This window comes from Salvelinus namaycush, chromosome 6 (genome assembly GCF_016432855.1).
Source record: "Salvelinus namaycush isolate Seneca chromosome 6, SaNama_1.0, whole genome shotgun sequence".
In the NCBI taxonomy this organism is placed as follows: Eukaryota; Metazoa; Chordata; class Actinopteri; order Salmoniformes; family Salmonidae; genus Salvelinus; species Salvelinus namaycush.
The window spans coordinates 31,473,831-31,486,608 of record NC_052312.1 but is presented as its reverse complement, the minus strand read 5'-3'; the positions used below and the strand labels follow the sequence as shown (position 1 = coordinate 31,486,608).

The window sequence follows — 12,778 nt, the reverse complement described above, 5'->3', positions numbered from 1 at the left end:
ACATCACTGTATTCTACTGACATAACCTTGAAATGAAAAGCACTACAATTATAACGAAGATGCTATTTGCATGCACACCAACACACATACTGTATAAAGTGCTTGTTAATTATACATATGAGAAGTCAGTCTAGCCTGAGGTGAACCATCACCTAGTTTAACCCCTCAGTTACTGTTACATATTAATTTATGACATGATACATGTAGCAATGTAATATAGCATTATCTAAAAACCACATTTTACATCTACTGGATTTGATTGTTGTTAATCCTTGCTTCTGAATTAGTGTTGGGTGTAGGTCTAGTGCATAGGAACGTGGGAGCCGCCTATAGGCTTAGTAGAATTGATAAGCTATATAGGTCGACTATAACCTAAACGCATATTATGCAGAAATGGGAATCTATTGCAATGAATCTCAGAATGAGTGATCCGGTCGCACTCTCTCCCACTGTAGGCTATAATGACTGACGAAGGTAACGAGGGACTTGTGATGCTGCACCCATTGAGAAGATGTTGCCACGAGAGACTATAGTGCTGCAACAAGAGACAAGACACGTCTTGGATCACAAATAGGATCAGTGCGCATGCTCCGTCTGTTCAGTTTACTGTATATTCACTGTGGTAAAAGGGCAGGCAGGCAACAAACCAAGCTTTTTACAGAAAAGTGGCTTCTACAATGTAAATACGCTCCAGGGAAACCAAAAGGAATATCAACAGGTATGCTTTTAATTGATATCTTAGCAGTTATTTCGATTTTTATTGGCTTATTTTCTGTGGTTTTGGATTCCCTTCAATTCATAGCGGGTTCTTGGAAATTCTTCTGCCTAATGGACGTGCGGATTCGCTACACTGTAATGTTCAATCCAACAGTGAACGGTGAGAAAGATATATTGTAATCGAATGAATTCCAACCAAAATGCATGGGAACCACTCGTATAACGCTCATCCGAAGGATAGATAATGCTTAAAAGTGCATCTCTGCTATAATGACAGAATTCGGAAAATAACCGCCACGAATAGCCTTTGTTTGATATATATATATATAAAAAATTAAAACGAATATGCCATGTTTTTGCATAGCTATCTAGTATTGAATTGTTTATTTAATTCGTGATTTATTTGCATCGAAATGCCGAATTGGATTTATCACCTCATTGTTATAAGCATCAGTAAACTATTCATAGGGTATCAAATATAATTTCCACTAGACGGTGTTCTTTGTTAATATGCTCGTGAGATTCGATATTCTATCGCCTAAAATCAAAGCTGAGCTGGGAAATAGATAAAAGCCCAGGTCAATAAACCTCCTTAATCAGGTGAATAGTTTATTATAACGTCTGCCGTGTAATTCCAGTCAACGGTTAACCAGACAAAAACATGGATGTTTTTTATTCTGTATGCAACATCCGTTAATTTTCAACAAATCATGAAGGCACAGGCAGAGTTTATTGTAAGCATCCCCTGGTCAGATCAATTCTGCAGGGTCTTTGGGTGTGATCAACAGCTTTCTTGCTGCATAATGTTAAACACGTTTTACGACTTAATAAAACGGCCAAATCGAATGGAGCCCTTTTGTTTACCCCCTTTCCTACCAGACATAAAATGATATGCATTTCCCCTTTAATAGTGACTTAAAACGTTGTCTTATCATAATATTGCTTGTATTTTCTAAAAGGGTTTCTAAAAGGGTGGCCCATAAAAGAAAGTCTATTATTGTAACCAGGATTAATGCTTGTGTCTTATTAAGCTCATCTGTAGACTTAAGTTTTCTAGCTAGGGCACTGCTCTGTACTGACTGAATACCATTATAAATGCAATGAGCAATTCAACTGAAAATGGAAAATAAATGACAAAGGCTAGGGGGAATTGTAGTTTATCATACACTCAGATACAGGCTCAAGGGTGCAATGCAATGTAAAAAGAGTATGAGTGAATCCTGATCGGTGGCTGGTATTTTTCAGGTATTTTTAGGTGTGATGAGACAAAAGAACAAAGGATGCCGTAGAAGAGAGGCTGCTTACAAGCCGGGAATCTGCTTCAAAGCACAACAAATGGATCTATCGCCTCCCCCTGCCGCCTCTAGATAATGATACTTGGCTGAAGCTACTACATCTTTATGATCCCTCCTCCATCTATGGCGAACTATAGCCATGCAGGGGACCACAACATCTTGCAGAATGTCTCTCCTCTCGCCACGTTTCTTAAACTGACATCCCTGGGTTTTATCATTGGAGTCGGAGTCGTTGGCAACCTCCTGATCTCCATCCTACTGGTCAAAGACAAGAGCCTGCACCGCGCACCGTACTACTTCCTGTTGGACCTGTGCGCCTCGGACATTCTGCGCTCCGCCATCTGCTTCCCCTTTGTTTTCACCTCCGTCAAGAATGGTTCCACCTGGACGTACGGCACGCTTACCTGCAAAGTGATAGCCTTCCTGGGGGTGCTGTCCTGCTTTCACACAGCGTTCATGCTCTTCTGTGTGAGTGTGACACGCTACCTGGCCATAGCCCACCACCGCTTCTACACCAAGAGGCTCACCTTCTGGACGTGTCTGGCAGTCATCTGCATGGTGTGGACGTTGTCGGTGGCCATGGCCTTTCCCCCGGTGCTGGACGTGGGGACGTACTCCTTCATAAGGGAGGAGGACCAGTGTACGTTCCAGCACCGCTCGTTCAGAGCCAACGACTCCCTGGGCTTCATGCTGCTCCTCGCCCTGATCCTTCTGGCCACCCAGCTTGTCTACCTCAAGCTAATCTTCTTCGTCCATGACCGACGGAAGATGAAACCGGTCCAGTTCGTGCCTGCCGTCAGCCAGAACTGGACCTTCCATGGCCCCGGGGCCAGCGGCCAAGCAGCGGCTAACTGGCTGGCGGGGTTCGGCAGGGGCCCCACCCCGCCCACCCTGCTGGGGATCAGGCAGAACAGTAATGCAGTGGGCCGGCGACGCCTGCTGGTGCTGGACGAGTTTAAGACTGAAAAGAGGATAAGTAGGATGTTCTTCATCATGACCTTCTTCTTTCTCACGCTCTGGGGCCCCTACCTAGTGGCCTGCTATTGGAGGGTGTTTGCCAGGGGCCCCGCGGTACCAGGGGGGTACCTGACCGCGGCGGTGTGGATGAGCTTCGCCCAGGCGGGAGTCAACCCCTTTATCTGCATCTTCTCCAACAGGGAGCTCCGGCGCTGCTTCAGCACCACTCTCCTTTACTGCAGAAAATCCAGGTTACCTAGGGAACCTTACTGCGTTATATGAAGGCTTGGGTTGTTTTTTTCCTTCCACTCCTCCACTGATTGACATCAATTTGGGTTTTGTCCCATTGTACAGCTCTCTTTCTCTTCATCCTCCTGTTTCTCCTCCTCCTCCCCTCTCTTCTGAGGCAGAAGTTGGACTGTCAATCACTCCCTTGGTTCTGTGATTGAACATCATACATGGAGGTTGAAGGGAATGAAATAAGCAGGTAGCTGAGAACCCTTCCTATGTTTATGTTCTAGTAAACAACTGCTGTGGAAGGTAATTTAGAAGCAGAGAAGAAAAAAAATGTAAATGGTGAAACTACAAAAACAAAGGACTGACCCCTTGCTTTGGATATTTTGAAGATAATTCAGTGAGGTAAAAGATTACGGTGAAAACCCCCCAGAAAACTATGAAACGATTTCCTCTAAGGAGTCACTGGAATTGTTTTACATTTAAAAGTTGCACTAAAAAGAAGATGTAAAGATGCTTTTTTTGATCAACGGTTGCATTGCAAGGTGCAAGGACAACTTGTTTTTCCCTCTAACTAAACAATGAATGCTTTAATTTGCAACAGACACCCCATTCGCTGTATGTAAAGCAAAACAATGTTGGGTGACTAACTGTTGGAATACACCTTCACAAGAGGATTAAATTGGTTTTAATGTAAGTGATATCTTTTTTTATTTTGGGGGGTGAGGGGGGCAGGGGTGGGGGGCTTAAATGAAGGGAATAATGATGTGTGGTTTTGAAGTTGCAACTTAAATTTAGAAATTATTTCTTGTAGTTTTATGATCCGTAAGTCCCTATTGTCTGGAATAGTTATTTTTCTGAATCTGCTCACATTTGACAAAAAAACTAAACAGATTAAATGATGTTTGGAGAAAAACCTTGCTTTTTGAGAACAAACAAACCTTAAAAAAGACAGTGAAGATATACTTAAATGTGTCACATCCATGTTACCTAAACACTGAAATATTGTTACAGTATTGCTGAAGCCACTCCAGGTGTTCTTGCCTTAATGGTTCCGATATTGTTCTGTTTTTCAGTTGTTGGGTTTTCTTATCCACTCCTGAAAAGTCCTTGATTCGTTTCACATCCATGTGAAGTGCATGTTCATTTTAAAAAGCTGGTCCACTCTCATAAGCATCACAGGTCGTACACTCAGCAGAGCAGCCCATTGTTTATTCTGCAAAGGTTTGCTATGTACACCCCACAGAGTGCTCAGAGCACAGGGAGCGTGTGTGTGTGCAGGCACGTGTGTGTGATTCTTCAGACAACTGTCACTTCAAGACCAGAGCCTTAGTATGAAATCTTGCACAATTTGTAAAAAGTGTTAAAGGAAAAAAACATTTAAGGCATACCGTCATGTTTATACTTTCCCTACATTTGCTCTCTACGGATTGTTTTCAATAACTTACGTTTTCTCTTGTGGCCATTTTAATATTTATTCTGTATTATTTTTTGTATATTATAGATAGATTGTGTGTAAGTATGTGAGTCTTTCATTTTGAAGTCCCGAATGTGAGTACAGTTTAAATTAGGATTGCATTTGCTGAAAGTTAACTGTGTAATCTGTTGCTTAAATTTTTGAAAATAAAATTTTACATTTTGCAAACTTGTTTTTTTCCTTTCACTGACAGAGATTTCATGTTCAATCTGGCCTTCATGTTTGACCAAGTCAAGAGATTTGATCACTGTTCAAAAATCCAAAACTTTAATCTGATGTTTTGTAACACTTGTTTAGATTTTTTTGATTCCATCCCATCCAATAATCTATGTTGTATCAAAAGAAATAAACTATAAATCCTCTTCCCTAGTTACAGTTTCATAGTACTTCCCCAATACATTGGGTATTATAAGTATTCACCCCTCTTGGATTTCTTGTCACAAAGTGGGAATAAAATAGATTTAATTGTCATTTTTTTGTAAATGATCTACACAAAATACTCTTTAATGTCAAAATGGGGGGGGGGGAAATCGAAGATTTCTTTAGAAATTGTGAAAAATGAAACACTAATATACCTTGATTAGATAAGTATTCACCCCCCTGAGTCAATATATGTCACAAACACCTTTACCACTGATTACAGCTGTGAGGCTTCTTGGGTTAGTCTCTAAGAGCATTGCACACCTGGATTGTACAATATTTTCCCATTATTATTTTCAAAACTCTTCAAGCTCTGTCAAGGTGTTTGGGGTCATGGCTAGACAGCAATTTTCAAGTTTTGCCATAGATTTTCAAGCAGGTTTAAGTCAAAACTGTAACTTGGCCACTCAGGAACATTCACTGTCTTCTTGGTAATCAACTCCAGTGTAGATTTGGCCTTGTGTTGTAGGTTATTGTCCCTATGAAAGGTGAATTCCTCTCCCAGTGTCTGGTGTAAAGCAGACTGAAGCAGGTTTTCCTCTAGGATTTTGCCTGTACTTAGCTCCACCCCGTTTCTCTTTTTATCCTGAATTATTCACCAGTCTTTGCCGATGTCAAGCGCACTCATAACATGATGCAGCCACCACCATGCTTGTAAAAAGGGAGGCAGTTATTCAGTAATGTGCTGTGTTGGATTTGCCCTAAACATAAGGCTTTGCATTTAGGCCAAAAAGTGTATTCCTTTGCCATGTTTTCTTGCAGTATAACTTTAATGCCTTGTTGCATACATGATGCATTCTGTATATTTGTATTCTTCTTTTCACTATGTCATTTAGGTCATTATTGTGAAATAACTACAATGTTGCCATTGAACTCTGTAGCTGTTTTAAAATCCCCAATCAGGGGCGGACTGGGATCAGAAATCGGCCCTGGCATACTGTCACGCCCTGACCATAGAGAGCTGCTTATTCTCTATGTTGGTTGGGGCGTGACAGTGACTAGGGTGGGTTATCTAGGTGAATAATGATCTATGTTGGCCTGGTATGGTTCCCAATCAGAGGCAGCTGTTTATCGTTGTCTCTGATTGGGGATCATATTTAGGCAGCCATTTCCCCTTTGTGCTTGGTGGGATATTGACTATGTATAGTTGCTTGTGAGCACTATAGCAGCTTCACGTTTCGTTTTGCATTTATTGTTTTCTTTGAGTTTCACTTCAAAATAAAGAGGATGGAACTATACCACGCTGCATCTTGGTCCACTCATTATAACGAGTGTGACACATACCTAACACACCGGTCCATTATTTTCCTCAATGACCCAACAACGGCCCATTTTAGTCCTTCAGGCCCCCATTATTATCCAGATAATTATTCTTTTGTACAAAAACCCAAGTTAGACAGGTCCACTGGGCTAACAATGGACAAGCCCATCTGGTATTTGCACAAAATGCCAGATGGGCTTAGCGACTAGTCTGCCCCGGTCACCAATGGCCTCATGGTGACATTCCCTAGCAGTTTCCTTCCTGTGCTGCAGCTCAGTTCAGAAGGAAGACTATCTTTGTTTTATCTGGGTGGTTTAATACATCATCCACAGCATAATTATTAACTTGACCATGCTTAAAGAGATATTTCATGTCTGATTTGTTATTGTTACCCATCTACCAATCACTGCTCTTCTTTATGAGGCTTTTGAAAAATTCCCTGGTCTTTGTAGTTTAATCTGTGCTCGAAATTCAATACTTGACTGAGGGACCTTGTATGGGGGACAGAGGAAGGAGTAGTCATGAACAAATAATGTCAATCCCTATTATTTATTATGTGATTTGTTATGTCAAAATGTATTCCTGAACTAATTTAGGCTTGCCTAAACAAAGGGGGTGAATGCAACAACTATATTTTATTCAATTTGTATTCATTTCTAATTGCCAATCTGCTTCTCTTTTGTCTAGATGTATTGATAGTGAATTGAGTTTTATGCAGTATTTGTGTTGAAGGCTTCCCATTCATTCACTGTTTTATCTTCTGCTTTTGTGGAACATGTATTTAAGCGTCTTCGTTTCTATGCCAGTCTCAAAAAATTATTAAATGACCTTAGCCCAGTTGCTTGCGAACACAAAATATGATGCTGGAATCATGGAAAGCTTGCTTGTAAACAAGACAGCCAAATTGCGAAGGTGCAGTTGACCTGAAAATCTTTTTAAGGGCCTTTTTGCATAGCAAGGTAAGCAACTAATTATGTCGGAGATGTCATTAGTACACCCCAAAAGGTCTGTCAGTTACTATATGGGTCTTGCAATCTATTTGCATTTGTCAGTTTTCTCTGGATGCAATCATTACAAACCATTTTATGTTGATAATGGGAGGTTGTCAGGAATAGATCATGGCCAGAAATTACATCGGCCCTAGTTTGTATCTAACACTGTGTTTGTTTGCTTTCAGTAACAGCAGTCTTGTTTTGTTTAGTGTTTAATGAAATGTTATGACATTTTGACAGGAGTGAGAGGAGGACTAAAATGAGGCAAACCCAACCTTGTCTTGTATGGATGTAGGATTGAAGTGGTTGCTCTGTGGCTGTGGGATTTTAACTGGGACATTTTGCATGCGTTAAATGCAGTGTATGATATACTATTAAACCATTTTGTAGCTCTGAGTCTCTAATTTTATCCAATGTAAAAAATAAAAAAATAATTTAAATCAAATTTTGCTACTTAAGACCGATTTGAGCCGGTCAGTCACATTTAGCTATGGGCCAGGGATGACTGCAATGGTTATCACCTATCACATGATGTTCATTTAGTAACATGCCGTTTGTGATCATGAAAGTAATGGGACTATTTCATCACATTGTCTATTGGGTCTTCTTGAATTTGTTTTCACCTATCTGTAAAAGGTCATTCATTGCCATTGACTGAACGTCTACTATATGGTGGTGGTTTCACAAGAAACTGTGTAGCACAGAATACAAAGAATACTTTGGCCCAGGTATTTACCGGCAGTATAAAATATTACAATCAAACCTTTCTTTTATCCCTGTATCACTGTGAATGTATATTTTACATTGAATGTTACTTTGAAAAGCATTTTCCCATTGATTTTGTTGATGGTGGAAAGGAATTTATCTCAGATCTGAGAACTTCTCTTGGGTCTACCCTTAAAATGACAGTGATCTTCTAATGAAGAATCAAAGTCTTTGTATATCTCAGTGGTATTAAGTATAATTTTCATGGACTGCTCAATGGATTGCGAAAACATAGTCTCCCCCAGATCCTCAGTTGATAACCTGACTCTGACACATTTGCTTTTTAGTGGGGAATAATTCATCTGAGGCAGCCTTTTTGCAAACGTTAGTGTTTAAAAAAAAATAATGCAAGCCAGCTCTTAATTAAAGCTTGGTTCAAGGGTCTTTATCAACAAGCGCTCGGAAATGGAAAACTGCCTAGAAATGGAGTGGACGACTCAGCCCATGACAAGACAAACTACTCGGCGCAGGAAAGTGAAGGGAGAATACTCCTTTGCTTTTCATGACTCCACATATCACAAATACTAGAAGCTAGAAGTGCCATTGTGTTGTTCTTTGTGGCCTTTCTGTGTTACTGTACCCTCCCCAATGCATCACGCAGGCCGTACAAAGCAGTAGGGAGCTAGGCCACTCCATTACTGGCCTGTTAGAACACGCTATAAAGCACGACAGGGGCCTCAACGTCCCTGATTCCATCAGCCTCCTTTGTAAAATATCACATACATGTCTGAGAGTTATCGATGTTTCCAGGGATAGAGCTGCAGCAATTTTGTTTCTACCAGGGTCTAGCATCCAGAGGGTTATTATTTTCCTTTACCAGGATGCACCCTATAGCCTACTGTCTTGTATGACTAATGTGTAAACTGCTAATCAATACTGTAAGTGAATGATAATGTGGGGATCATTGCATCCTACTGTGTTTAATGTGTGTGTTATAAACACTGTGTGAAGGGGAAATAATGCATCGGTTTCACACCAGAGGCTTTGCCTGCCTTTCTAAAAATTAATGTAGGTTTCAAAGTGTAAGGTCCTTTCTGCTCTTTATGTCCATTCATAATTCATTGTCATTTTTCTTTAAGCTACTATGGTATTAAACCAGCCAAGTTCAGCTGTTGTGATCTGATAACAAAACAGCTGGACAGATGCTGTTCAAATCCGTTTAGAGACATGCTGGCCCTAAAAATATGTGTGGTTGAATATAAATGTAACATATTGTCTAATATGATGTATAATATGTATAGCGGGTGGTTGATGGAAAGGGAAATATGGTAGATGGAGATGCTGGAATGAAAGTGAGCTATAAAATACAAGATGATGATTATCATTCCCTAGGGGCCGGCCTTGAAAATGTGTTGCTGTATTTATCGTCTGACAAGCTGATATCTATTATGGGGAACTCAGGCCTTTGAATACAAATGATAAAGCAGATGTTTTTTCCAATAGATTTGCATGTGGGCGTGATGGATAGAGAAGATATCTGTCTATAATGACCAACTAAACACTCTTTATTTTCCCCAGGCCACCATGCCACCATGCTTCTGGCTTAAAGAAAGAATATCTCCGCTTTAAATATTAACTGATTAAATTGTGGATGATGCTTCAAAGGTTTCGCCTTGCATATTTAATATTTAAACAGCATTTTTTTTCTCTAATGTAGGATTTAGAGGAGCACAAGGATCATTCTTGTCAGGAGATACATTACACAAACTTGCAGGGGATTTAGGCTGGGCAGAATGACTCACTTCTCACCTGGTAAAGGCAGAGGATATTTCTGTATTTTCTGTATTTCTGTATTTTCTGTATTTTCTTGACAACACTTTGACAGGCAGGAGGGCGACTTTATTTATTTATTTACCCACAGTATTTGTGTATCTGTCTATTTACTTGGCTTGTTATTTATTTACTTGCTGTGGTGGTGTGCAGACATGGTCTTCAATGGCAACCTGGGGAGGGATGCCACTGTCAGGGTGATGTGTTTTCTCTGTCCTCCTCACCTGCAAGCTGGATTAGGGTGCCATGTATCAGTTTGGGGGGTGAGCTATGGTGCTATGGGGCTATGGGGCTATGGAGACTGTGTATCAGTCTTGTCTTGTCCCAGCGGTCAAAACAGGTTGAAATGACATCATTACAACCATTTTGATCATGCCACCATTTCAACCAGTTTGGCCCCATTTTGTGGTGTTTTACCTTACTTCATGATCCCACCAGCCATAGTGGATGGTCAGTGCAAACACACTGTGTACACTCAGGCACAGTCAAGGGTAGGCTAGCTTGGTAGAGTCAATTCGTGGTTCAGCCAATGTTGTGTTCCTTGTCGTAGGTTATGATATGTCAGCAAATGATAGAGGAGTTGACTAAAATACAAACAGATTTGGGACTAGGCTAGGGGTATGCAGAATATCATAGACCCTGGAAACTGAGGTTGTGGGTGGATATTGGTCAGAGAATGGTGGACAAGCCCATGCTGTCTTACCATGTTCTAAAGTTACATGCTGACTACACTGCCATACGCACGCGTGTGCATGTTGATTTTGTCTATACGTAGCAGACACGATCAGGTTAAAATATCAAAAACAATTATTCATCTATATTAATTTAGGGGTCAGGTCGAAACACACATGAGACATTCATGGACATTTAGCTAGCTAGCTGTTCCTAGCTAGTTTGTCCTGGGAGATGAACATTGAGTTGTTGTTTTATCTGACATGCATATGGTCCTCTTTTTAGCTGGTTCTTTGTAGAATTTTGGACCTGGAGTCATGCAAAATCTTGTGTTTCTCTACTCTGACGATTAATCCACAGATAAAAAGGGAAACCTAGTTCGTTTTTTTTGTTACTTATCTTTAATTCATCTTTCCTCGTTTGTCTTTCAAGCGTCCACGGGGGCTTGTATCTTCCTGATATCCAGAGCGTGGCGCGTCTCAAATAGAAACAAGTTCTACTTTAGTTCTACTCGTTCACACGTGCGAGCGGTGTGTGTGAAATGATTGAATAACATGTATGTGTAAAAAAAAATACTAAAGTTTGCGCAGGCAAACGTGTCCGGTGAGGTTTGCATGTTAGAATAAGTGGAGAATGCTGGCTTAGCTTGGTTTGGTATAATCCGCACAAGGATTACTTGCATCTTTCATGCTAGATTAAAGTCTCCCATGATACACATCGTGCTGTCCAAATCTTGATGGGGAAATCAATGGGTCTGATACAAAATGTCACCATCGTCACGATCATTGTTATCTCCGTCATCTCCGTCATCATCGTCATCATCTTCACTGAATGTGTTTCTGACTCAGATCCTAATGATAGCCTTGTCTTTTTTTCCAATAGATTAAACATCCAGAGACCAGAGAGTCGTCTTTCTGTCTGTATAGATTATCATCTTCACTGTAACTTGGGTTACGGAGATGAATTTAGTCTAACACACAGTAGATGTGCTGGTGTGAAATGTGGAGAAATGTGGAAAATATCTAGTCAGCAGATGAAAAGGAATATTTAGGTCACATGAAAATTGAATGGGTATCCCTGATTGTGGGTTATATAGTGAAAGAAAACCTCCCTGCAAGCAACAAGTGTACGTGCTGTACGTGCTCCCCATTTCACTGTCACTAACGTACTAAAAACATATCAAATCTGGAAGGAGATACATTACTACAGTTCAAGAACTACTGCAAACATTTTATCTAACTGTTTTGAAATATTTAGAGGTTTTCCCTGCCCATGGAGTATTATTGACTTTGGGGAAGAAGAAACATCATACTCCTTAAAACCAGCTTTGCGGAGGGCAAGTGACATGCTAAAAGCAAAAATATATGCATTACCGTGTCTATTTACAACATGTAAACCATTCATATTGCGTAACAGGAGTGTATCTATTTGAAGGACAAATTGAATGTATTATAATATTAAAGAGATAGTCCTGCATTTATGCATGTATTCACATGTAAACCCAGTGAACGCAAATAATATTTTTTTTGCTTTGTGCATGCGTATCTTTTGCATATTTTCCGCAAAACACAGGCCTATAGAGTCGTGTCCTTATATGAGAAAGCAATTCTATCCAGTTTGCTTCACTGTCTTGATTTTGATCTATTGCTAATGTAATATGATGTTTTTTAGTAGCTACTACATTGTGGTGAAAATATGCATCCCTGTTTATACATGCTTTTTGATCCTGTTAATTCTGCATGTGTTGTTGTGAATCACTGGGCTTTGGAGGGTTTTTAATCTCGTTTCTTCTTGTTCAGCACATTCTGTTTCTCTCTCTCTCTCTCTCTCTCTCCTTTTGTTTTGGGAAATATCTCATTTTCGTGAGTCAGGCCTGTCACGCTCGGCTCGGGTCTAGGGCCCGGATCTATAGCTGCGAGCTGAGCTTGTCTCCTCATCCTCATCTACTCGTGAAATTAGCAAAGACCAGAACTGGGAGCTTTCCCGCTTCCCCCTCAACTGACACAAACATTAAACAATTACCACCACGTGACTTCATCATAATTCACCATAATTATAGCACACAACCTTTGTCATGCTAGGTGATTAGTGAATGGAAACTTGCTAGCTTGCATTGAGAGGTGAATGGGAGAATGTAGCTGTATATAGCTATGCTGTATAACTATGAGTTGAGTTCCTTGGCAGGCCTGCCTGTGCTAAAGCAAGCGCTACTGTTTCT

The 12,778-nt window shown here is 40.4% G+C and overlaps 1 protein-coding gene across 1 annotated transcript; it reads left to right on the top strand.

The window, feature by feature from the left end:
* The first annotated feature begins 628 nt into the window (after positions 1-628).
* Positions 629-3,906, top strand: LOC120049330 (probable G protein-coupled receptor 85). The gene is made up of 2 exons (XM_038995580.1): positions 629-718; positions 1,963-3,906. Exon 2 carries the CDS (start codon positions 2,118-2,120, stop codon positions 3,249-3,251), a length of 1,134 nt encoding a protein of 377 aa, XP_038851508.1. The 5' UTR covers positions 629-718; positions 1,963-2,117; the 3' UTR covers positions 3,252-3,906.
* Positions 3,907-12,778: the final 8,872 nt, after the last annotated feature.